At 36.8% G+C, this 27,353-nt stretch overlaps 1 protein-coding gene across 1 annotated transcript in view; it reads right to left on the minus strand.

Annotated features, from left to right (window-relative positions):
* PSMD14 (proteasome 26S subunit, non-ATPase 14) overlaps nt 1–22,615 on the minus strand; it is a 46,870-nt gene extending 24,255 nt beyond the window's left edge. The window contains exons 1-4 of the mRNA XM_032693166.1: nt 22,496–22,615; nt 19,274–19,324; nt 17,581–17,667; nt 14,634–14,685 (exon numbers count right to left, since the gene is read on the minus strand). Coding sequence (XP_032549057.1) covers nt 14,634–14,681 — 48 coding nt within the window. The 5' untranslated portion in view covers nt 14,682–14,685; nt 17,581–17,667; nt 19,274–19,324; nt 22,496–22,615. The remainder of the gene's footprint in view (nt 1–14,633; nt 14,686–17,580; nt 17,668–19,273; nt 19,325–22,495) is intronic.
* Between the last annotated feature and the right edge of the window lie 4,738 nt (nt 22,616–27,353).

The following is a 27,353-nucleotide window of genomic DNA, read 5'->3' on the forward strand; positions in this document are numbered from 1 at the left end:
ACCCCAAACACTTCTTTACAGCACCTTTCTTCACTAACATATTTTGTAAAAGGTCACCTAGCCATCATCTCATCTCCCCCACCCCAAAGTACTTCTAAAGAGCAATCTTATCACAATCAGTCAAATATAAAACTGGCAAGTATTGCAGTGGGTACAAACCTGTTACAAGCCATTCAGGTTGAGTCAGATAAGTTTCCATTAGTCAGCCTTGCTGCAATGCAAACCTTCGTCAGCTGTAAAATATGGCCACTTCTCCAATTAACTATGTGTTTCTTACAGTGGTGTGAATGTAAATGCTGCTGGGCTAGCATGATTAACTGGCAGCAACACAAACAGCAATTTCCCTTTGCTTCATCAGCTTTCAGCTAAAGAGGACTTGCAGATAAAGGCTATGGGAGTACTTTGCAGATACACCGGTACAGTGAGAGAAAAAATGGACCTCTGATCCCTAGGTGGAAAAGCTGTGAACAAAATACTTTGCTCTTTGCCTTATGAGTAGTTATTCAAAAATTAGCACAACTGTCCCAGGTGTGAATGATTGGTTGAAACAGGTTCTGTGTACTGCTGAAAATGAAAAACACAGGAGGCAGCAGTTTAAATGTCCCTTTCTCAAGGAGCAAAAGAAATGCTGCTGCTCTTATATACAGAATTCCATATCAGCATACCTCATTACAGTCAATTAAGAGCACATTCATTAATTTATTATGAAATTGTGTACAACAAATTTCTGCTGAAAAGACACAGGTTACTCCTGGATGAAGTGATGTAAACTTAGAAAGGCAACAAAACAACACTAAGGAGTACGGTAAATAAAAAAGATACTCCACATTAAGCTAAAAGAGGAAAACTGGTGCTTTTACACAAACATTTTACAGATTTAGAACTTTGATTCCAGAGTTATAAGCAAAATTGGGGAAAAAAAGGAAAAGTTTCAAATAAATTCTAGATTTTTCCCTGTAAGAGGAAATTCAGTACAATGTGCATCCACATGACATCAAATAGAAGAAAGCAATCAACGCATGCCATTACCTTCTGAAGATAAAACCAGGTACTTAAGTAATCAAAACATTACATTTGTACAGTAACTGCCTTTTCTGCATACTTTCATTTTTTCACACACAGAAAAACGACATCTAGTCTTCAGAATACAGACAATAAGAAAATTCAGTTTGGGGTTTCCCCCCCCCCCAACGTCAACGAATACCTTCTCTATTAATTCCAGATCCAACTTTTATATTTTGAATCTAGTCTTTGTATTTTGAAACTTACATACATGCATGGATCTGTGTCAACCGTAACTGCTTCATAATAGCTTCAAACCTTTATTTCCAACTTGGATATTGCTGATCATCACCTCTTGATATGTGCTCTTCCTCACTTCTTACTACTCATTGCTAATTCCTCTGTCATTTTGGCCTTTTCAGCAATCTTCCAGCAATTTTAACTTTTCACCTTCTTTAGTATTCTCACCAAAGGTCTATTTTGCATCAACCCCACCCCTTCATCAAAGGCCTGGTATAGCCCTAGGCCAACAGTGAGATGCTCCAGTGGAGAAGTGCTCCTCTAGCACTCATGCTGAAAAACTCTACGAGCAGTTCCTCAGAACATTTCACAGAACCAGATGCACAGAGCATCTGAATCACTTATACCAAACTTTCTACAATTAAATTGTTTGACTGGCAAAGCTTCAAATGCCCAACCATTTTCTGATGCTGTTCCTATGTTTTTTCCTCCATAAGAATGTCAGATTACTTTTTTAACGATCTCTCTCCTGCTTTAAGTCTATTCTAATGATTCACTTTGAAACGTTCACTTAGAATTTGGAAAGCACGAAGACTCAAGTTTCCACAATCGCTGCTAAGAATAAAGCCCAGATAAACTGAGTTTTAATTTTAAAAGTAACTTTCCAGTTTGTTAACAACTCCTTTTTTCATACATAAAGCTCTCCAAATTTTCTACCAGTTCTAGACCAGAGATGGTCTGAAGTGAGAGTAAAAATACAAACTCAGTAACCTTCTGCTTTAGGAAGAACAATAATACCCATGCTGTGATCACCACACACATTCTACATTTGTTCCAGATTTTGTTTAACATTTCACTGTAAGCAACTATCCCATTACACCATTCAGTATTTTTTTAAATAGAGAATAGCATAATAGAAAAAATCCCCCAAACTAGTATAAGTAATTTTATGATTCCTGGAAGGCTAATGTTGCTGTTTCATTGAGACTAGCTTCTCAAAAATCAGGACGTTGAACTGAAGTTTACTCTACAGACTATGGTTCTTGAATAGGTTCTCCTCCATGGAATCTCTAGTGTGTGTTAAGATCACACTGACACCCACCTAGCAGCTGAGGCATTAATCACGTCTCTGTCCCCTGTACAGATGCCCATGTCACAACCTGTAAGAGCTTATTCTTCATAACTTTTCTGATTTTAAAATCGGTCAGGAGATTCACCACTTATGGGGAGGAAACAAAGACAAACATTAATGCATTTTGTTTCTGTAACATGGCAAATAAATCACCTTTAGTTTAAGTGAAGGTAGGAACTAAAGCAGGGTATAACCCTATTGTATTAATTCCTAATATTTCCTTATGATTTCTATATTCCTTGGAGATTCCAAATGCTCATTTATCTTGGTGATGGTCCAGAAGAGGGACTTCATCAATTTCTGTATTCAAAATTTATGTTAGAAGTCCTCTTGCCAGTTGCCAGCACTGATAGTCAACTATTTATTTTCAGCATAGGAAGTGTTGCTAATTCATAAAGGAATGTTTCATTGGTGTAAATCAACTTGCTTAGCTTTTGCTAGGTTGTTTTGGTTGTTTTTTAAGCCACAGTATTCACTGAGAATGATTTTGCACACTAAATGTGTTTAAATATATATATATAAACGACCATGTTAGGAGGTACCAATTGCAAACTTCACTGCTCCACTTTAAGCATGTGCCATGAGACAGTAAAAATATTAAAGATCAGCTTTCACTCTTATCATGCAGTTCAACCACTTTACCTGAACTTATAAAAATTAGCTAATGGTGGTATACAATGCAGGTTTATTAATTCTCAGTCATCTTATAAAAATACAGCACATACTCAGTATGTCCTTGGTCACTGATGTTTCTTTTGTGTGACCTCACTATCTCCTTTCCGTCTGCTCTGTTCTCCTTATAGATTTTAATTACTAGCTAAATTATGGGAAAAGGAAACTCATCATTGCACCACACCAATTATGTGTATTAATTTTCATGTTAATATTCCTTCCTTTGTTTTGAATACAGATTAGAATGAACTGCTCAAAAGAATACTGAAATTCAGGAATTTTGAGGAAGAAATGATCCATATGTCAAGTTTCACATTATTTTTCTACCAAAGATAAACTGCCACATAAAATACTATAATTACACATTTGTACTTCTACAGAAAATGATAAAGGCAAAGTTCATCAAATTTTTAACATACATTAGAGATTCAATAAATAAAACCAACAGAATAGATCTTGGGTCTTCCAGGTAGTTTACTTTACTTTAGATGATACCATTTGAAAAAACAGATATTTGGAAACTGGAACCAATTTACTTCCATTTCGGTTCACCTTCCTTTCCACAAATGGCTGATAATCTAACATAGCCCTGGAGTGACAGCCCAAGCTTCTGCATGTTAGTTACACAGTATGTGGGAGCTAGCTGTGAGTTATATGCTTTGAGACTTCTTTGGCCTGTTTCTGCTAGTCTTTCACAGAAGTTTATGCATTTCTTTCATCAAGAAAAGAGGAAGAAAGACTTTATTAGCTAATCTCTACATGGAGGCAAGTATTTTACACTGACCCTCCACAGCATGTGCTACTACCACTGTTCATAAACTTCACTGCCTGCCAACTTTAACAAAGAAGCACCATCCTTATGAAGCAGAGTACCAAATTAAATTAACTGGTGTCAAGAACCCAAACAAGAAAGCATTTGTATCTACAATGCAAAAGATCTGCTGGTATTTTTGGTTACATTATGGTATTCAAAGGACAGACAAGTTACCCCACTAGCACAGTTTTGGAAGACTGTCCATCTCACTGCAAAACAGCAAATGCAGGTTTATTGGATTATTTCTCGGGGAACTGGAGAAAAATCAGATTTGGAAACTGCAAGGAATATTGAACATTCTTTTTCCCAAGCATGCCTGTATAAGCTGGATACAGTAATTATTAAAATTAAAAAACTGCTCTTAGAAAATACTGTTATGTGCTACTTACTGAAAATGGATGTTTATTCTGAATCAACTATACATGCTGTCAGCCAGTGAAATGAGCTGCCTGATGGCCAGCCATCTCATAAAACCCAACCAAACTCTGGGTTTGTTTTTGTTTAGAATGGCAGAATCCCAAGTTCAATAATAATTGATAAAATTAAGTTAGCACTATTCAAATATATTTTTACTTTTTTTTTCAGTACAACTTGTAATGGAAGAAGAATTACATGCAAGTTATGAGCAGAAAATTAAACTGTAATATAAATTATGCATGATACTATTTTTGCTTCAAACAGTTAAAGAAATGATCCAATATAAAAAGCAGCCCTTTACTTGGGCAGCCCTTGTTGACTAAGTGTTAAAGGCATTTGCCATTCTAACAGGATAAAAACTAACGCCTTGAAGTGTTATCTACTCAGGCCTTTTAGCAAATTTGTTAACACTTTTAGGTATATTACTTCACCTTTCTCTTAGTGTGAACCGATATCAATTATTTAGCCAATTTTATTATTAAATGTGAACTAAAGTGTCACTTTAGAGCACTGCTCTTTATTTGTACTATTTTACATTTATTCAAATAGGTATAGAAGGTGGACTTGATTAATTACACAAGCAACTGAGAAATAGTCCACAAATGGATACACTTTCCATTGTTTAAATGGATCTTAAACACTGCTCTGGTGTCATGCTAACAGCACAAAAGATGATTTTGAAATACATCACTGCTGTTTCAAAGAAACTCAGTTTTGCAGAGGCAACTGTAATAAAAACCCAAAGGCAGCGAACTAAAGTACCGTAGAGCACATCTTAGCTTTAATGCACCAAAAAACATATTACTGTGTAAAATATAAGAACTGCCACAATCTTTACGACTTTTTTTCCAATTTATTTTTGCAGTCAGAACAATTTAAACATGAACATAGGACACAAAAGCAAGCTACGACTGCTATAGTGTTTTCTTTCTTTCCCAGTAAGGTAAGAAAGAACCTTTTAATACTTTAATTTTGTGAGTATTAAACAACTAGTGTGAAAAACAAGCTGCATGTAAACTATTTCTACTGCCTCTGCTTCAATGACTAGCTGAGGCAACCTGTTATAGGAGGTGTTAATTGGCAATAGGAGTACAAGTCAGAATCATGTTCCCCATCGTCCTAACCCAGCAAGGCTAGGTCATTAAAGTGGAAATGAATTCTTTCATGCCGACTTAACCCTTTCAATACGTATTTTCAGCTGTTATATCCAAATACAATTGAGAAAGATTAACTAAAAAAAAAAAAAACCAAGAAAAAAAACCCCTTGCATTACTTTTGAATTTAAATAAGCATTCATCCCACACCTTTTCTTCATTTCCCTTCGCTACCTCCTCCAGAACAAGTGTTTCAGGTAAAGATGACATTTTATTATGTAGGTAAGGAGGATAAAGGCAACTGAGGTATAAATGCAATGACAATCATTGTAAAATAGTAATTTATCTCATTAAAGGATACATGGAAGGATCAGAACACAAAGAAAGCTTAAAACTACAATTTTATGGAGGTAAATTCAACTGTGTGTGTATAGTTTGGTATGAGGGAAAAAACCCCATTCCAGAATACTACCTGCAGAGAGGACACAAGCACGAGCATGAGTGCAGAGGTATTAGTGATAATAAGACCTTAGAAGTTCACCAGAGTACCACTGCTCTTCTCTACTTGCCCTTTGTCACTAAATGGTACAACCTGGTTATATTTTGATATAAATAATAAAAGATGTCTTAGATCAGCATAGTGCTTTTTACACATTGCTAAGCCTAAAAATCTAAACAGAATTTGGATTGTGGAATAATTTTTTCCTGTACTGAGACAACACACTTATAGAAATTACCAACTCATGTTCCATCAGTAGAAGCAGCAAAAGGAGTAAACCATACTCCTGGATCTCAATGGTTCTAGCAACTTTGCCATGACAAGCACCAGAAGCCACGTATTGCATTTTCTGCAGTACAGGAAGTTAACATGATCAGTCATGACAGAGAAAATTACTGAGGTCATAAAAAAATTAAAAAATCAGAGTTCATAAAAAAGGAAAAATACATTACTTTGCACTGTGAATCACACACTAATTAGTAGTAATTTGAAAACTTATTGCTATTTTCAAGCTAGTACACATGCAATTTTGAAGTTATATCCACATCAACAGGATTAGACTTTGAAACTAGCATTATGCCTAAACAGTTTGTATGTTTAGGTCCATTTTTATACCAATTATAATCAAGCATACATAACAGACCACAAAATACCATAAGCCTCAACAAACAGCCTAGATTTCTCAAAGGATCACATTGTCTTCTTACACCATATGTCAGATGAAATAAAAATTGTAGTAACATGTTTAGTCTCATAGACTCCAAAATGGAGTAGGGATACTAGGGGAAGTACTGTGGCATCAACTGCTACTTTAAATTGAAAACCTCTGAAAAAAACCCCACCTTAACAGGCCAGATAAAAACTCTATCAGTATGTTTTACAGATTTCTGCCTCCTAAAAAAAGTTTATCCAGGTTCACATTTACAACAGAACTCCATAAACAGCAATATAGATGGACTTGAAATATGTAACATTTCCAATCTCCCTGTATCTTCAAAAACCAAAATTACAGAACACAGAACTTTGTATAGCTTTGAGCAGTTGGTTTAACGGGTTGGGATCATAAGTTTGCCAACACCTCTTTGGTGCAGAGCCAAGACGTTACTGCTTAGCTTTTCTGCTTGTTTGCGGTTTTAGCTTCTGTGGGGTTTTGAGGTTTTCTTTTGTGTGTGTGTGTGTGTGTGTGTGTGGTGGTTTTTGGTTTGTTTTTTGGTTGTGGGGTTTTGTTGTTGTTGGAGTTTTTTGTGGTGCTTTTGTTTGTTTTTATTATTTGATTGCTTTTAATTAAGCAGAACTTCAAACATAAATAGTTTCCAGTTTACTGGGACACTAGGAGAACCTGGTCAGAATTTCAGTTAACAGAAGGAAGTCATGAAAGTTTATCTTATGTTTCTATCCTATCCATCTATTAGTAGTCTCTACTGCACTACTGACAGTTTAATGGAAGAGGTATAGTAATTCACCAGTGTGAGCATATGCAGGATTTCCCACGTGCTCATAGAACGTAATGTGTTTCGCTCATCTAATTGCCCAAAATTGTCAAAATTTTAAAAGGTCTTCTACAAAAAAGACAGTACTTCTGTTTTCCCGCACTACCTTTTGAAAATATTGTCAAAGACAGAGGCTTAAAACTTACTAAGAAAAAAAATATTTACCAGATTTGGTATCAAATGATGCTAATTGAAGTTATTTTGAGGTCCATTAAGTTTAATTTTACTACAGTTTACTTTACAGACATTCTATTTAGTCTAATTTTTATTAGAAAAAAAAAATTATTACCCAATATTAACAAGTATTCACAACATAAAACTATTTACATATATCACCTTGATGCAATTTGCAGTAGTCAGACTTTCTGCAATTTTCCCAACACAACTGGTGCAAGAAATGGCCACTTAAGTGTAATCTTTCCTGGTTCAGTGTTTCCTTTGTCTTTATCCCATATAAGCTACAAATTCATTGAGACACATATCACAGCAAGGGAAGGTATGCTGCATCACTGCAGTTAATATTCCTTATTATCAAGCACAAGCACAATTTGGACTAGATGACCTTTAAAGGTCCCTTCCAACCCAAACCATTCTGTGATTGTACGACAACGTTATAATTAGCAAAAAGCCATAAGATCAGGGACGCAAAAAATCCTCAGTAACACTGTACATCCTTTTGAAAAGAACTACTATTTTTCACAACCTCAATCTACTGAAAATAAAAAGAAAATCGAGAGCTCAGTTTCACTCCAGAACAAAACCAGGACTAACCTGTTATCTATTCCTATCAGCATTACAGAAGGTAGTGGGATTTAGAATCAAAAGCCTCAATGTACATGATGAGTCAGCATTTGTAGATTTTTGTCTGCCTCCAGAAGTGTCTAACGCAGATTTTTAATTACCTTATTCTAGACACAGTTCTGTCAAGAAGGCAAGTACCCATCAGCAGGTGTTACCTGAGATCACCCTAAAGTACACGTTGAGCAGAAAAGCAGTTTACTCAATATGTAGAAAAATGCACTGGGTTCTATATGCCTACAGATTCTCTGTTGTGAAGACCTGGTCCTGTGGATATGAGCAGGTGAGCTCATTCAGCAGCAATATATAGGAAGGTTGGTTGCAGCACTTGAAAAACAACCAACCAACCCTGCCCAAAACCACACCACTATTAACACAAGAACACTTCAAACTTCCAGGGAAAGCCTAAAGATGACTCTTCTACATGGCAGGAAGGAAACAGAAGCCCTTGTTCAAAGGTGTTGGATAGTAGTATTGCAACTTAGCATGGGATTTCAGAAAGAAGATACAACTTCTAAGAGAAAGAAATTAAATCAATCACTGTAAGGCAGCTTACAGAAAGGAATATTACAAATGAACAGGTGTAATGCAAAAGGCACAAGGATGTCTCTTCTTGTTTAGTCTTTTTTAACTCATGTTCTTTCTCATTATGGCTACACTCATTTCCTTGTCCAAGCTCCTTTGCCTCTTCTGGGGAAAGTCAGTTGAACTACACTGGCAATTAAATCGAGGAGAGAGAGAAGCTAATTGCCTAATTATTAGAAATACGGAAGTTGAAGATCTTAAGGCAAGAGGAGGCAGCTAAAAATGGTATCTAGAGTAAAACAGTAGACAGAGGAAATTGATAATGCTCAGATGCAACCCACTAGCTTTTTTAGTTTTATGTTTGTTTGTGATTAAAATGTGAGGTGTGAATGTAGTGTAGCCATCTTACTGGAAGACAGCCTTTATAACGTAAAATACACACAGAGTTTAAGTACAATGATATGACTGCTCCTAAACCAATTCTATGATATTTCTATCTCCCTCTCCCATGAGCCCTTTAGGATATAGATCACGTTACAGTGAATCAACTCTGCTCAAAGGTAGGCAAAATATACTCTGCCTTTAGCAGTCCCGAACAACTTTCAAATAAGCCTAACTAGACCCATGGAGTTATTGCCTCCAGTGTAAGCAGACCCTGTAAACAGGCCACACCTGTACCCTAAAGTTCCTATGAAGCTTTCACTGCACAGCCCTTCACTAAAACACTAATCAATGCAGTAAAATACTCATCCCGGACTATGAAAGAAAAACAGCATATTCACTATATCTAAGGTGGTTATTATCTCCTTAAAACAAAATCATATATTTTGGATATATAAACTGATGCTAAGACTTTCTACAGAAGATAAGGTAGGCAATCGATTAAGTCTTCTTAACTTCTTATGGAAGTTGATGTTGGATGTTTTTAATGGATGAAAAATGTTAGTCATTGAGAACATTTTTTTGTTCTTTAAATGGGTTGATAGCTTCCAGGGAAAAAAAGTAGAACTGGAATAAACTGCCCAAATTGTACACCATCTCACCTACTGGGAGTTACATTGGAATTCCAGAAATAGTAACATCCTTCATACTTGAGAACTTCGCTGGAAAATGTCTCAGAAGCAATGGCACAGAAATGATGCACAATTTTAAGAGCTCTAATTCAGATTTATTACCCTGGCAGAGTAGTGTCAAAAGGTGTATCTGAAGCGTCAAATACATGTGAGAAGCAGACAATAGTGCATCACTACAATTCAAACCACACAAAGCATATATACCCAAGAGACACAGAAAGGAGAAAGTAGTAGAGGTGCAAGAGATACGGAGATACAAGAGCACTCTACAGCTTTTCAAGGAAAAAAGCACTTCATTAAAGACAACACATTTGCATCCTACAAATTAACATGCAACCTGTTTCAAGAATCAATAAACTAAAACAATCTTCAATAAGATGTATGCTTTTTTTCCTGGTTGAGTTTTTGGTGTGGGTTTTTTTTGGAGAGGAGGGATGGAGGTGTCTGGGTTTGTTTTGGATTTGAGTTTTTTTTATTGTTGGTGGGTTTTTGTTTACATAAGGAAGATGTAAGACGCAAGAACAAGTCATGTACTTCAAGAGACACATCAAGCTTAATGAAGTAATCCAAGGAAACTTGCATGTAATTCTTAATTGGGAATGATTTACACTGAGCCTGACCCTTCTCTGTCTGCCAGAGCACCAATTCCTATGCAGAAGTCCTGCAGAAGACTGCACTGTGTTCTTCTTTAATAACCATCCTGCCTAGATCAGCAGATGAAACAGAACTTTAGATTAGCAGCAGGTCTCCCAAGTTCCTATGGTGCCACAGATTTACTAAATAGGATAAGCATGTTCTAAAAAACTCATGATCGTACAAGGGGAAAAAGGTTCCACAGCATCAAACAGTGCAATGCTTGAAACCTCATAATCAAAGTGACAGTTTTCAAGTGCCATTTACAATGCCCTAATCTGGAAACATCCCAGCTAACCCATCTGATCAACTATTTCACAGATGGAAGCACTTGATGGCTAATTGGCAAGTCCATGATTCAAATAAAATAGCTATCTGCACTTCTATTTTCTATATTCCAAGTCAAGGTGTAAACACTCCTTATAAGATACAGGTCAGTTCTCTGTCTCCCCCTCCCTTCCCATTTGGACTTTTTCCCTTCCCCTCTGTCATCAAATATGTTAATTCAAAAATACAGAACGAGTTTTATTTTTCATTTATTGTACTAGAACAGTTGTCTGCATGAACAGAGCAGTGTAAATAAATATTTTCAAAAATCCATCAAGTAATGAAAAATTACTTCAACAGCATTTTTAAGAAGCGTCATTGTTTCACTGCTTCCTATCACATCTGGATTCAACATGTGCTAGCACGGACAAGAACTCGTATTGCTTGGACTATTGTTCTGAAAGTGTTGGGGAGAGAAAGCTCGGCTAAAAATGCACTTAATTTGCTCACACCCTTTAACAATACTCAGTAGGATTGCCTAATAGAGGCATATGTGGAACTGATTTCACTAGCAAACAATAGTTCAGCATACAAAATGAAGAGGAGTGTTGCTCCAAATTCCTGCCTGCTACATCAGTAGAATGCTTTTACGTACCCCACAAAGCCTGTTAATTTGTCTGCAGCAAATGTACAATGCAAAGTAAAGTACTAAATCACTAGTGAAATTCTCTGGTAGGCAGTATTCCAGGGGGATGAACAGGGAGAGATGGAAATGAATCAGGAAAAGAAGATAACTCGAAAAACCCTCAACATGATAAGGGGAAGGAGAAGAAAGAGAGACAACCATACAAGCAAAGAAAAACAAGGCATTGCCAAAATCTTAATTTCCATTAACTATAGGGAGGGAAGTAATAAGCATTTCCTTTAGGACATCACAACACTTTCAATCTTTTACAGTTCCTCTACATCTTTTTGAAAAAGCTTCCATGATTGGTTCATCTTATGCATTTACCACAAGAGCAGAAATTCAAGACAATAAGAGGTTATTTCCCAGGTGTACAACACCAGTCATGTAAGACAAACAATTTCTGCATAAGAAAGTGTTCCAAAGAAGGGCATATTTTTGGCATCAAGTTCAAAACTAAATACAGGTACCTTCCCATAAAAAGAACATATAGTTAATGACCAAGTGCACTGTCAGAAAATACTATGAATGGCTTATGTAATGCCAAAAGCTATAAGGTTCTCTTCCCCCTTCCTCTCTTGTCCACCTGCTGCCCCACAAAGACAGTCCATCTATGACTAAAAGAGAAGAAATGGCTCAAGATTTCTAAGCCACAAGTCACTGGAGGGAAAGCTTATTGTTGAAATATCACTTGAAGATTACTTCCTTAAAGATTTGCTTATTAACCATATGATGACAGGCTTAGAACAGATGCAATTTAGAACTGACCACCTCTGGACAAGTGAAGGCCAATCAGCCACTCAGTAGCATCCGCAGGAGCAAGTAGTAAGAAAAGAGAAACACAAGTGCAGTGAAAGTAGTTCTGAAGTAGAATACAGTACACCAAAAAACTTGAATAGAATATTGCAAAAACGTTAATTCAAAGAGCATTTGGGACAATATTTTTGAGTTTGGAGATGAAGAAAAAAAACCAAAAAACCCGAAACAATACAATAATCGGAAGAGGTACTTTTACCAAGAGGAAAGAGCCGAGAAAGTACTGCTGAAGAAGCTAAAGCAAGTCAATGAGAAAGAATGCCTTGGCAGAGACCAAGAAAGAACTGTGCTGACCAAGCATCTGCTGTTACTTTAACATCAGTTACAGAGAAATCAAACAGACTGACAGCATACCTTATGTGATGCAGTCCTCTTGCTATGCAGACCCCTAGCTACAAGCAAAAAATAATGCCCAAATTATGTGATAAAACTACTTTGAAAATGCCTCTTCTTCTACCAGACTATACACACAGATGATTCTTATGCCAGCAAGAATGACTCACTCAGATGTTTTTACTATGTTCAACCTTTAAAGCAAGAGCTCAGAACAACTGTGACACAGCAATAAGAAAAACAAAAAGCTTTGTACAGTCGTTTAAAACACTTCAGTGAAAACAAACAGTAATAACTGTTTACTTTCTAGCACTACAAAGTTTATTCAAGAAGTATCCGCCTTCTCTCTTGTAATTCAAAGACACCTGATTCTCTCTGGACTATCTCTCAATCTCAATTACTAATCAATTGATACTCAGAACAGAAGTGACCTTTGAAGGTCCATTGAAACACAGTACTTTAAGGACATAAAAATATTTTTTTTAAAAAGCTTTCCTACTGATTCAATAAACCAAAAGACTATAAAAGTAGTCAAGACATCCAGTGCAAGTAGCAACTTGTATAAAGAGCAATTCAGTTTTCTGCCTTTTTTTTTTTTAATCCAACACACTCATCAACTCATTTAAGAGACAATTCCATATTTAAACAAACACAGAGCAGCTTTGCAGGCCAAAGCTACCAGAGGAGTTCAAAGCTTCTTCTGGATGTTATATTCTACTGTCTGCCACAATTTTCTAGCAAACTTTAAGTTAAAGATGAAAAATTCAGAAAACAGCAGAGAGTTAACTGTAAATTTGAAAAACAGCTTTGATATGCGTCAAGTTCAGAGAGGACTAAGAAGTGAAAGCTTGAGAGATTAGACTGCACAGATGTTAAAAAAATGAAGAGTCATGAAGCAGGCTGGCAGCTCAGAGGAACAAGAGAAATAACTGTTTAAGAAAATTAAACTAAAAATAACTGAGGGCGGTTTGAAGATTCACTAAGAGAGCGTGAATAGAATTTTAGCTATAAAAAGGAAAAAAAATTATGCACCAAAAGTTACAGTTTATTTGGCAAAACACCTAGAGTTTGTAAATCAGCTTAGAACATTTCACCAAATGCTTCAGTATTAAACACTCTTTGTAGTTACACTGGACACAAAGGCTCTACACACAAAGAAACTATGGGTTTAGCAATTTCAGTCATCCCAGAAGCAACCTGGCACACACAGCCTGAAGTCCAAGACACACAGAACTGATTTCTCCAGAAGAACAAGAGTCTGAATTCTTGATTTACAACAGCCCTGGAGGCAGATGAGGAAGGCAGAGAAAGGCCAGCTACTGCAGCCAGCCAAGACCTCAAAGAAAATAACGCTGGAGCCCGTTCCTTAGGGAAATAACTCTTCCTACAAACCTCAAACAAAGAAGTTCCTAATTATTTTTTTCCCCTGTATCCGCAGTGATCAGCACAATGGAATAAGATCAGCTTGGTTTTATTTTTGAAGACTGCTGGCCATACCACTTGACCAAGGCAAAATAGGCACTAGGACTTGCTGTAGTGGCAGGAGAAGCCATATAATGTGAATAGGTCTCTCACTGAAACAGGACAGCTGGCAGGGAAGCTTTTTTCCTGTGAGTAATGTTACAGCAGTGAGGACAACAGTCAACAAGAGACGACACAATAAAACACATATACAGGTGGCTACAAGTACCTACAAGTGATAAATTCAGCTCAAATTACCTCTTGAAATTTACGTATACTTCAGTATCTTATAATGCCCCATCACAAAGTGATCCAAGGACTGAATTATATAATTTATGAAGGAGCAGTGGATACGTTCTGCCATTTAGAACACTCTTCATGTTCTGAAATTCCGTATTATTGTAAATTGATTTTTAAAAAATTTTTATGTGTTTCCAATGCTTTTCAATTCAAACTTTAAAATGTTCAGACACCAAATGAAAGGTTTATAAATGTTATGTAAACTCAGTGCCAAAACAAGAATTCATACTGACAAAAAAAAAAATGTCAGGCTATAACAATGATTTGCATATACATAAACAATTCCTAGAGTCAAAGATCATTTTTTTTTTTATGCTGCTTTTAAATATAAGAAATATTCCAGAATCGATTAATATTAAAGATTGACAAGCTATATACTCACCTGTCCGAGCCCAGGCATACCTCCTCCCAGCCGCAGAAGTCTATCCATATTTCTAGAAAAACAGAAACAAAGGAAAAATGTTCCCAAGCTCTGAAATGTTTACTAAATTGCTATCTATATAATTCACCTTCAGTCACTGAGTATGTCAAAAATATTGGTGGTAATTACAACACAACATCAGACTTCCTGTTAATTAACACCACATATTAATTCAAGAAGCTGTCTTCCATGCTAATTAACAGACTTTGTTTTATTGCTTTGGTTTTGGGTTATCCCCAGTTCTGAGGACAAGCACTCTTGTCAAACTTCTGAAAACTTTCCTATCATTCAATTAATTGGGGGATTTTTGTTGGTTATGATCAGCACCTACAGCCAAAAAGTTCCTAAAACTTTATTCCTAAAATTTCCTAAAACAAATTTACTTCAATTTGTTCAAAAATCATGAATAAAAATGTTAAAGTAAGGATTTTAGCATCCTCATTAGTAAGTTCTGTGCTAATTAACTTACAGCTTGTCAGTTATCATCAAAACTACATGTGAAAGACACTAAGCAGATTATGGATCTCTGAATTAGCATCAAAAGCTTTTTTTAATGAACTCATTATACTAAAAGAAATACTGTAAAGTAAACATTTAATGTGTATATAGTTAGAAGACTAGTGACAGTACAGTCACTTAATACATTTCCAGTGTTGCATGTGCCATTGTTTTAGCACAAGATTATTCCAATCAATGCAACTTGTTACTTAAAAAAAGAAAACGCAGTTTTTGTGTCTTGCAAGTTTCAAAGGAGTGATCTCCAGGAATAAGAGCTGTTAAGGTCCCCCAGCTAAAAATATTACAGTGATGCTTCTTTCTCTGCAGTTTTTTCACTTTCTATTGTTGAAACGACAACAACTATTTCATTGTGGATACCTAAGTACAGGTTCTGTCCCAGTTTTCACAGAACTTTATCCTGCTTTCTTGTCTTTTTCAACTTCCTAGCTTTGTTTCAACAACAAAACTCAGAGATGAAAAAAAAAACAAACCCCAAATATTACTTTTTAAACAGCTGTCTTCAGCAAATCAAGCCATTTCCAAGGCGTATAGAAATCAGAAAATGTTACTGGTTTATTTTATTCGTGAAATAGAAGATACAAAGTAAAGCATCAGAAATTATGATCTTAATTGGACAAGATTTAATACAACACAACAAAGCCTGTTTAGGTGATAAGAGGAAGTATGATTTCTGAAATACATCCATCCTCCAAATGGATGTTACCTTACAAATAAGAGGATTATATACATGATTTCAGACTACATTAGCAATACTAATTCAACAGCCCTCTTTTAAAAAGTAATTATGCAAAAGAACGTGAAAAATAAATTTGCTTTGTGTATTAAAAATAAAAGTCTTCATGTTAAAGGTGAATATAATCTCATTATTTCTTCTGAAATTTGCTAATATTTTTACTGGCTAAAGACTAATAGGCTTTATTTCAGTATAAGTTTAAAACAAATAATCTAAGTTTCTAAGCACACAAAGAAGTAGCATTTTAATTCCTACTTTAATAATTTCATAACAATATCAAAGATACATGGATCAATAATACTTGGTCTATTTGTTAATTTCACTTTCCCAGTCCAATGCATTACCAAGCTATTAGTTTAATTTGATTCACTCCCTTAATTTTGTAGGTACACGTGAACCCAACAACTGCAGCCTCAACTAACAGTAAGTGCTTTCTTAAAGCTCCACTGGCACTGTATGAATTAAAAAGGAGTTTATTAAAGGGTCAATGGTTATCCTTCTCTTTTTCACAGTCACTGAAACCAAGCTTCTTGATTAGAGGCAAAAGCTCCACACAGTGCATGTACTTTTCTATCCTGAACTACAATAAATTCCAAATCAAGTTGTAGGATTTCCTGGGAAAGGTTAAATTGCTGTTTAAAGCTATTATGTAAGCATATGTTAAATGGCTTCAATGAAACAGTCACAATGTTACCATAAATTAACGCCAACTACATTTCATTTTACCCCGTGTGGTAGATACTCCTCCATTGAAACACACAATGATTCATCTTCTGTGACACTAATGAGGGCTGAAGAGTAACTGAGAAGTAAATTTAAACTACTAAAATTATTATTTTAATCCATCATGGTTGTACACTTATTTTAAGAAACTCTTGGTCTCTACAACTGATAACCATAAAACTGGGCGTTCCTACAACTACACAACTTCCAAAAACTGATGAGGTGTATTACCTATGTACATTCGAGAAATAAGATTGAATAACAAATCTTTTAATGCAAGTGAAAAGCAATAGTTAGTACTAACTAGTTAATATTTTATTTACACAGTTTATTTCAGTTTCTAACTCAACAGAATAGTACATCATTTATAGAAGCACATTTTGCCATATTAAAGTTGGATTAGACTAATGTGTTAAACAAGCTGATTATTTATCAGCAAAACCTTACCAAAAAATCTCATTGCTTTATACAATTGGAGAGCTGCAACATATCCCACCTAACTATCACTGACTAATCACTGAACTGAGATATTCAGATTTTTAAGACAGCGGCACAAACAGAAAGTCTCCAAAAAACAGTTCTAGATGCACTGCAAATTGTTTCACTAGCTCCATGAGTTGACTCTGGTTAGAGTTGTGGCAACCACCACTGTATTGCCTATTTGTAATTGAATATGTTTTAGTAGGTTATAGCGTATCTGGACCTAAACATATTTGTTTACTCTGTATAAATATCTGAACAACTTCGGTTAGCGAACCAAATCAAAACTACTTTTAATTTTTGTCAATCCACTGTATCTAAATATTATTTCAGCCATAAATTCCATTTACGAAACAATGTTTTTGTAAACCTTAAAACAGTTTAAGCAAAATTTTTAGACCTTAATTAAGATAACTTTAGCCTTTACGAATAAAGCAAATATGCATTTCTAACCTGGTGCTTAGCAGGAGCGATCACAGATCAAATGTGGCAGCAGCTCCCACTTTTTGACTGTAAAGATGACACCAGTAAGTCTCTTTCCTACACAAGGAAATAGAAAGAAGGGGAGAAAACCAGTAAAATTCAGAAACAGTAGCCCACGTAAAAAGAAATGTTACATGGATGACCCCCAAAAGGACAAAGCATCATTGAAGAATAGCCCAAAGAATGTTTGCTGGGTTTTCTTTTTCCTTTTACCATATAATCCCTTGAAGTGGTATATGCCACATCTTGCTCAAGTATCCGTAACACTGAAGGAAAGTTCCAAGACTCTCAAAATGACATGTAAGAGTATTATAATAATCCATTTATGCAATTTAAAGCTAATTGATTGTTTAAAATGTTGTTAGAAAGTGAAACCATGGTCCTTTTTCACTATTTAGAAGACCTTGTCTAGCTAAGATGACCTAAGCACCAAGGTTAAGAGCAGTCTGCAGGTACAGATAGTTTTGTTTATTTCTGCAGGAGCAGTTTGTGTGACTGGAAAAGTCACAGAGTCCTTTGGGTTTGCCTGAATTCAGGTTGAGAAAGGCTGCTTCACACTCAATTTAGGAATTAAAATTCATGTTATCCTCCTCTCAGAGAACACTGCCCACTAATTGCATCCACTCAATCATTTGTAGAGCAGTGTTTTAAAACAGATCTGTGAAATGATCTGTGGCCATGATTTGATAGACATTTTTTTCAATGTCAGTGTTAACATAAGGAGCAGTGGGGAAGCTGCTGCTGCTTACCAACTTGATGCTGCTTTCTCAGTACTGCCAGGACAGCCATTTGTGCAGCCTCGCAGTAAACTGATAGGCTAACAAAAACGTTGGTTTTAACCCTGTTCACTTCTCTGAGACGATTCACACTGCATCCCAGAAACAGTTGTCTTGGTGTAACAGAAAAAGAGGTCTTCGAAGAGCTGATTGCTTCTAACACTAATCCAGACTCCAGAAGACATTTATGTCAAATCATTCTTTAAGCTAAAGCTGCCCGAAAAATATGTGGGTTTCGGGGTTGGTTTTGAGGTTTTTGTTTGGGTGGGGTTTTCTGTTTTGCTTTGTTTATTAGTAATTGAGGTAATTTAACAGAGACCCTTCTGAACCTTATCTCAAAGTTGTACAAGAGCAAAGAAAGATGTGTTCACCTTCCTGGAAAGTTAGAGGAGAAAGAACAAATCAGAGTTTCTCAGTGCTGACAGGCTGGGGTGGAATTCCACTAACAATTCAAATGAAAAGTTACTATATACTTCTGACAGCTTTGCAGAAGGAAATGATCCTTTGCAGGAGAGATCACATGAGCCAGGACTACAACAGCCAGTAGAAGAGGCTACAACAGAACTGGATCCAGTTCTTCAATTGGGCTTCAGTTATAACCCAATTCACTTTTAACAGGCTGACCACCCAGACGACTTGCTTTCCCTTCCCCATTTACTACAAGGGTATTAAAGAAACAGATCTCTCTGAGCTTGGTCTGTTCCCCCGAGAAGCACACAGCATGGTCACCTATACCTGAGAATTTTTCCTCTCTCTCCTACAAAGTGCAAAAAGCTAGTTTTGATTATGCAACTTACCTATTGTTTTTCCCCTACATTTGCACACACATACACACACATATAAATAAAAGACAGAAAAGTAAACAAACAGTTTACAGTAAACCTCACCTCCTTTCCTTCCAAAGTCAGCAAAGGTATTTTGATAATGTTTCCTTCAATCTGCAAGGAAGAGTTAATAGTCTCTGTTTAAAGTAAGGCTTTAAGGAAGTGAGTAAACGTATCAAAATAGTTCCGTATCAGGAAAATGCAAAAGGACAGTTATAATTATAACAAACTTGCATTTTGGTGCAACCAGACATACACTCATCACTGAGATTATCATGTTAACTAGTGGCTTTAAAAAACGAGTTAAGTAGCTTCTCTGCTTATGAATGTCTATGATTGAAACACCTTCACTAAAAAATCTTGGTCATAGGATAGTATTTAAAAAATCCATGCTTCCCTTGTTGTAGTTTTAACTGCCCTGGCTTCAAAAGGGAAAAGTCTGTGGGTATTAATAATGCAGTGAAAGTATACACAGAGCATCTCAAAACTGACCTGAAAACAGAAATTTTAAACCCCATGCCTAATATTTGCTCATAATACTACTGCTAGGTAACTGTAATAATTGGAAAGAGCTGCCCATTTGGAGAACTCTGGTTCATCAGTCAGTTGTTCATTGGTACTTTCAAGTTACTTAAATGGTGACTTGATAATGAAAACATTTTTCCTTAGGTAACATAGGGATGAAGTTATATAAAAGGATTATGCACAAATGTATATACACATGTAGGTATAAACCAACAGCTACTGTGTTTATACTTGGCATGTTTCAGCATGTATTTTGAAATCAACTTGAAACACGATCTTAAATTACTGTATCTCTTTGCATGAGCTACATGAGTTTCACACTACAGTGCACTATTTTTATCTAGCATTAACACTCCATGATGTGATCCCTCAATGAAAGACAGTTCTCCTGGGTTGGCAACTTTTGAGTTAGTAAAAAAAACAACTATCAAAATCAGCTTCAACATACACAGAAAAGAAAACACTGGCTACTAAACTGCTGTATTAGTGGAGAGAGTATCAGGCTTGTCTCAGGTGACAGCAATTTACTTCACAATTTGTACACTGAGGGACTTGATGCAAATCATTTCATCTTCGAAAACTCAGTTTCTCCACCTGAGACTACATAATAATCTTTGTACAAGCACTTCCAGGTCTCCTGTTGAGAAGTTATACATAGCAGATGATCAACAATTTTATTAACAGCAACTAAAAAAGTGGTTTAAGGTTTTTGCTGCAACTGTAACCATTTCAGATTCACTTGGGATGATAAACAGCTACAAGGGCAAATCAGTTGAGAAATTACATATTGCAGAAAAACATCATTTCACCAAGAAAAGAACAGGTAAAGTCATCAAACCAGAACAGATACTTCACATATGCAAAGGTAGAGAGGGGGCGGGGCTAGTCTATCTTCCTATACATTCTGTATGAAAAGAGAAAAAACAATATTGATGTTACTACCAACTGTCAGTCACCTGTTCATTAAAGCTAAAGATTAATTTCATGAATGAGTGTAGTCTCAGTAGTGCAAGTCCAGGATTACACAACTATTTTGTTTCTATAATGTGCTCAGTTCTATAAATCCAGATCCTATTTCAAGATCACATAGACCTGAATCTCAGTAGACACGAACTGGACTAGAAGGTCTGCAGGTTTTGGACTCTGCTTTCTGACTTCTAGAAGTACAGCAAACGTAATTCTACTATGTTCACTGCTGAGCTGGAGTTACTGAAGTAACACAGACTGAAACAAACTACTCTAAAGCTACTAAAGCATATTCACACCAAACTTACAGGTAAGCAAAGATTCATTAACAAGTTGCATCACGACAGAAACCCACAAAATTAATCTTAATTTTATGCTACATATAAAGTAACAGACTTCTCTGAAATCTGCAGAAAGGTAAGTAAACACACAACTATTGTGGAACCATCCCATCACCAACTCCAACAAATACTCATCATACCAGTTCTCTATTATTCAAGGTATTCTCAATATCTGTCCTTTCCTAAATCATTCTCTTCCATCATCCTAGATGTTATAAGACAGTTGTAGATACTATTAGTATATACCCCATAATGCTTGTCAGGAGTGAATCACTTCCAAGAAAGCTTACAAACTAATTTATATGTTGGTGTTATTTAATGCTAATTTTAAAGCGTTCCCTAGTTTATAATTTTCTAAACCACAGATATCAAATGAATATCACTGACATGGTAAGTTTTAACAGGTGATTTTTCCATCAAGCTACAGGCTAAACCCAGTTGCTCAAAGTCACACAAAGTGATTCGGAAGCAATTCATATGCAAGCCAGTTTCTGAATTTCTTCACAAACACAGATATTTTTCCCTGTTTCATTAAGGTCACAAACAGAGGCAGACAGTACACCTCAGACTCACAGGTTGAAAGCTTTAAGACTTTAAGCTGTCAGACTTTTCAGCCTGCCTAGTACCATTTCAGTTATATACAGCTTTCAAATACATTTAAATAAAACTTCTCTCTAAAAAGTAAATCTCAAGCCCTGTGGTTTTCTGTTTTTCCACAGCACACCTAAAACAAGTGCAACTGCAAGAGATGACACCAGCATATACGCAGATTTGCCCAACTCTTTACAAGTATCCAACTATATTACATAAAGTTGTTCCAAATCCGATACTTAAGTCGGCTGCATCCTAGAAACAGCGCTGTTAAATTTTGTTTATCGCTCCTTTTCTACTTAATTCTGCTTCTTTCTCCTTCGCGTATCCCAACCAGTGCTTTGCCCTAACTTCCCCTCCCTCTCCGGCTCCAGCTGCAGCACTGCCGGGGATCGCGGCACTGCTTCGCTCCGGGAGCAGCAGCGCTGCCGCCCGCGATGTGTGTGTGTCGGGGCCCAGAGCGCACAGCAACACCGCTCTCGGCGCTGCCGAACCACGACAGGCCGGGGCGGAGGCGGCCCGGCCGCGGGGCCCGTGCGCCGCCGAGGCCCGGCCGAGACCAGCAGCGGGGCCCCCCTGAGCCGCTCCTCGGCCCCTCCCGCCGCCTTCCCCGCCCGTTCGCAGCCGCCCTGGGGCCGCCGCTACCCCAAAGCGCCCGGACCTCCCCGGGGCTCAGCCCCCACCAACACGACCGGGCCCCGCCGACCCCCCCGAGCCGGTGCCGCTCGCCAGACCCGCCCCGTCTCGCTCCCTCAGCACAGCCCGCGTCCCCACCCGGCGCCCGGGCCGCCCCCCGCCCAGGCCGCGGGCTCCCCGAACACGGCAGAGCGGGGGCGGCCGCCCCGGCGGGCCGGGCCCTCACCTGGGCCGGAGCCGCCCGGGCCGCGGTGAATCAGCCGGATCTCATTCAAACCGAGCCCTTCCCGGTTCACAGGGCACCCGGCGGCGGCTTCCGGCCCCGCGGCCCGCGGGGAGGAGCTTCCGAGAGCGGAGACCTCGGAGAGGCGCAGGCTGAACAGAAGCGGCCAGAACTGCTGTGCTTAGGATGCTGGGGTGTCACTTCGTCCACAGCTCAGGGTCACGCTGCAGCCGAATGTCACTAGTGCTCAAACAACGAGACAATAGGCTGGCAGAAGAACCAACGAATGTGTCATCGAGTCAATAAAAGGATGGGAACAGTGCATGTACTCTCTCAAAAACAGTGTTACAGAAAATAGGAGGATTTAGAGAAGAGCAATGAGAGTGACCATATGCATAAAACTAGCAGAAGCAGAAATGGGAAAGAGTGAGAGGTTTTGCCAAACTAAGACAATTGGGAGATAGACAAAAGCATGCTGATGAATGATGCAAATTTCTCTGATGCAAACAGAGAAGCAAAATGGAATTTTTGTTATCCTCATGTTAAGAGAGGAACAAAAAGTGTTTTGTAAGTTAAAAGAGGAAAATACAAGGCCAAGGAAATACATTTCTAGACAGTATGTGAGCAAGTCGTGAATCTCAATGCCTCTTATGAACTTAAGGCTAAAACGATAATTTTTTTAAAAAGTTGATTGATATCCAGTTACTGAAATATTGCAAATATTTTAGGAAGTATTGGAACAACTTAACCTATAAAAGCAATTTATTAGGACTCTATAATGGAGTTTCTGCCATGAATGACCATGAAGAGCCTTGTGGTTTTTTTGACAGCTCCTTTAAGAACTGACAATGTAATATTAGAAGATGATCAGCATTTTCTGCTCACAGACTAGCTATATGGAAGCAGGTGAAAAGACACTATGTTATAAATTATACAGAAATAACATCAGAAACAGATACAGTCACCATTCCCATGACACTTTAGCAGACGTGGAAGTTTTATGGTTTTATATCAGGAAGTATAAAATTAATCAAAAGAAAGGGAATTACCACGATACATGCTATTCTGTTTTTTAAGAGGGGCAACCTTTTTGAAAAGCAATATTCTTATAATGGTCTCTTCCATCCCTTTTCTGCTTTACTGGACTGAGGGAATCACAAGAGTTAAAGTTTCCAAAAGATTCTTAAAAAGCTAAAGGGTTAAAATGTAGTTTATGTTTTGGGTCAGTAATTTCTTTTTCGTTACTAATGCAAAACCTATTAGTGGAGTTTATTGCTGCACCCACAGCCAAATTACTCAGAAACAAAGAGTAAAAAAAAAAATCTGTGTGTGTCTGTGTGTATGTCTATCTATGTATGTCTGCCTCAAACAGAAGAAAACTTGCATCCTGCTTCAAACAGTTCTTTCCTGTTTTAACCTGACAAAACTTAGCTCCTGTCTTGAGGCTGTATTTTGAGACTTGTACATGTCTTAATGTTCTCAGAAGTCATTATAATAATTATGTGGTCAAAGATTTTTGTTTTAGATTAAATTATTGAGGTAAAGAATTAATTTAGTGAACTGAAATGCTTTATATATTTTGCTGGTTTGTACCATGATTTTAAGAGCAATCCTATTATTCCTCCATGTTCACTGGAATTCTAACTCCTTAATGAGAAATACTCATTATATTTCAGTTCTCACTCTGCAGTCATGTGTCTTTAAGGAACTCTGCACTTCTGAAAAAAGAAACACAAATATTTATGAAAAGTGAGCATTCCTCTGGGTTAATATGTATAAGAAAGAAAAACAACATAGTTACATCTTTGCATTATGCCTATACCCACTGACTTAAATGAGCAATGTCATTTCAACCCATTTGAAAATTTAGCCCTTCTCCTTTGAAATACAAAGTGTAACAGACTTTCATTGTTATTCCTAATTACGTTTCAAATCATAGTATTGACTTTTTTAATATATACATTTATTGAAATTTTATAAATAAGTATAGTTACAGAAGAAGGAAAAAAAGGAGAAAATAGGAGAAATATTTACATTAGAAAGTATAGTGAATTAATTGGATATATAAAGTCAGTATCATGCTTGGTACTTATGACAGATGGTATTTTATATTTTTATATAAAAAAGATATATTCTTAATTGTATATGTCAAAGGAAAGAGACCATATGTTGTTAAACACTTCCAAATTGTCATTTAATCTGAAGGGCACTGACTCGCTCACATGCTACTGAATCCCGTATTGTTTTGGTCTAACCAGCATTAATCGATAGAAGATTTTATTTATTGTTTTGCAGTAATGTAGTGCTAAATGAAAATGCTCAAGGTCTGTTCCCTTTTTTATTACTTGGATGGCTGTCATAAGTGATAAAAACTTCCTTCGGCTGGACGCTTACGTTCTTTCTGTTTTCCCCATGCTAACCTATCCTTGCTTGTAGTGAAGTGATCAACAGGGATCAGACTTGATAAGAGATCACACCATTTTTTCCTAACTCCTGGTATATAATTTCCCCTCTGTTTGTGATTGGATTAAAGCAGCAATATTGCTGAAGCTCCATAATTAAATAATTTAATTTTACAAAGCTGAGTGACAAAATTTAAGAGTTGTGTATAGAATGAGAAGAATCACTGGAGAGGTTCGCCACAATTTTCTTGCAAATCATATATATCAACAAATATAGTCCTACTTTGTGCTAGGACAGGATGAAATCTCCAGGACTGAGATAAAATATATATTAAAAAAAAAAAAAGAAGGAAAAAACCCCAAACCCCCAACAAACCCAACAGAAGATACAGTTTTAGAAAGCCTGGTATTAGGATGCACTGTGGATTGGACAAAATATTAGAGTTGTAGATAGTTTTATTTCTATGTTTCAACATGTAGAACAGAGTATAGGGAATGAATATACATCGGGGAATACAAGATCTGATGTCATTCTTGTGAGAGGATAATAGTCAGAAGCACACTTTTTTGTTTTTTGTTTTTTTTTTTTTTTTTTGCTTAGAACTATGTTTGGCTTAGAACTATTACTGAAAAAGTAATGGAGGATTAGTAGTTTCTTGAACTGCAGCCTTTCACTGCAGAAATGGACTGGAGCTCTGTCTTGGCAAACCTGTATATAGGGAAGTGTTTTCTTCTGTTATACTTGGCAAGCACTCACACAGTTAGAAGTGCTGATGGTAACCTCTGTGACATTCCCAACAGCTTGTACAATGCTTGATCAACTCCTTGCTGCATATAGAGTAGTAACAGGTCTTGTCACAAACAATGAATAAAATTTTACAAGATTAGTTAAAGATAGTATATAAGAGTGAGATTACTTTTTTTAGTCTTCTCAACAGTTCTACAAATCAGCTGCAGAAGGCTGTTAGAGGCTTGAGAGAGGCTTCATTAATCATGAAACATATGATTATTGAAAACCTGCAAACAAAACTATTTGCATCTCTTCCAGAGCACAGACCTGCCCATTAAAGTATGACAAGTAAAAACTCATCTTAATTTGAGTGAGAAGAATGGTAACAATATATTTGGATATAATCTATCCCATTTTAGAAGGGAGAGGATATTAAGGAAGCAAACATTCCCTACAATGAGCCATAAACCCAGCCCCACCCCACCTCCACTTGGTGCCAAAAGATCTTGTTTATATTGGAAGTTTCAGTATTCACCAGCCAATACAAGTTTCACATACAGTCCTAAAGGAAACCGGACTTTTGTCTTTTTATTTCTATTTAAAGTAATGTCTGAGTTGTGAGAACTATCTACAAACCATCTGGAAAAGATAAGGCCAAGAAAAAAAATCAGTCTCGCTGGAAATGCTTGTGTTGGGGGTGTCTGTGGAAAATTTTTATGAGGAAACAGAAGTGGGTTTGTGTCCCTGGCAATTGCAAAGGTGCTACTCTGTGAGAGACAGTTTATTTAAATAACTGTGTAGAAGACTGTAAATTGAAGACTGTAAATTAAGAGAAAGGTGGTATGCAAAGTGGACGTACTGTGGTTTTTTTCTGGATTACTGTGGGATGGAACGCCTAATTACTACACCTAATTTCTTTTTTTCTTTATTCAGTGAGAGATTTTCCCCTTATTTGTGACACAATAAAAATAATTTTAGACTTCCTTTAATACTTAAGATATTTCTGATATTGGACTGAAACATTGCTTTTAAAAGCACTGTGTAACCAGTATAATGCTTTTCACCAATTTTGGGTAGTGAAGGGGAAGAAATAAAGACAATTTACTCCTGTGGCTTTGTCTGTGTTAGGGAGTAGTACAGACTAGTAGGAACAAATGTGTAGGGCTAAACAGGAAACCTTTCTGTATTTATTTCAGCATTTTTTACTTTGGATAGCTGTAATTGAGTCTCATAGAGTGAATGCCCATTTGCAACCAAACTGTATTGAGCATGTTTCTGGTTTGCCATTTTTCATATGAGAGAATACACTTCCAGCACTCACAAATGGCAAATCAAAACACCAAAATGCTTTGATGGTTTCCCTTTAAGGCACACTCTGGATCCTAACTTAAACAATCATGTAGATGCGTGATATGTATCATCATTTTTTTTTTGTGACAGGAATTAACCAACAGTACGTAAAGACAAGATGGCAGAAAGCTGGAGAAGAGTGAAATGAAACTGAAGAAGGTGAAGTTGTCCATACTGCTACACATGGCATGCCCAAAGCACTGGGTATATACAATATGTTCTATGGAGGGCCTGAGGGACCTGTAAACTGCTAGATAAAAACCCATTCAGTGAATATTTTGATCCTCACAAGAGTGTCACTTGGGAAAGACACATTTTTTACAAGAAACCAGCTGCCAGATGAGACCATTGACCATTGTTAAGATCTTTAAAATAAAGC

This window comes from Chiroxiphia lanceolata, chromosome 7 (genome assembly GCF_009829145.1).
Source record: "Chiroxiphia lanceolata isolate bChiLan1 chromosome 7, bChiLan1.pri, whole genome shotgun sequence".
Classification (NCBI taxonomy): Eukaryota; Metazoa; Chordata; class Aves; order Passeriformes; family Pipridae; genus Chiroxiphia; species Chiroxiphia lanceolata.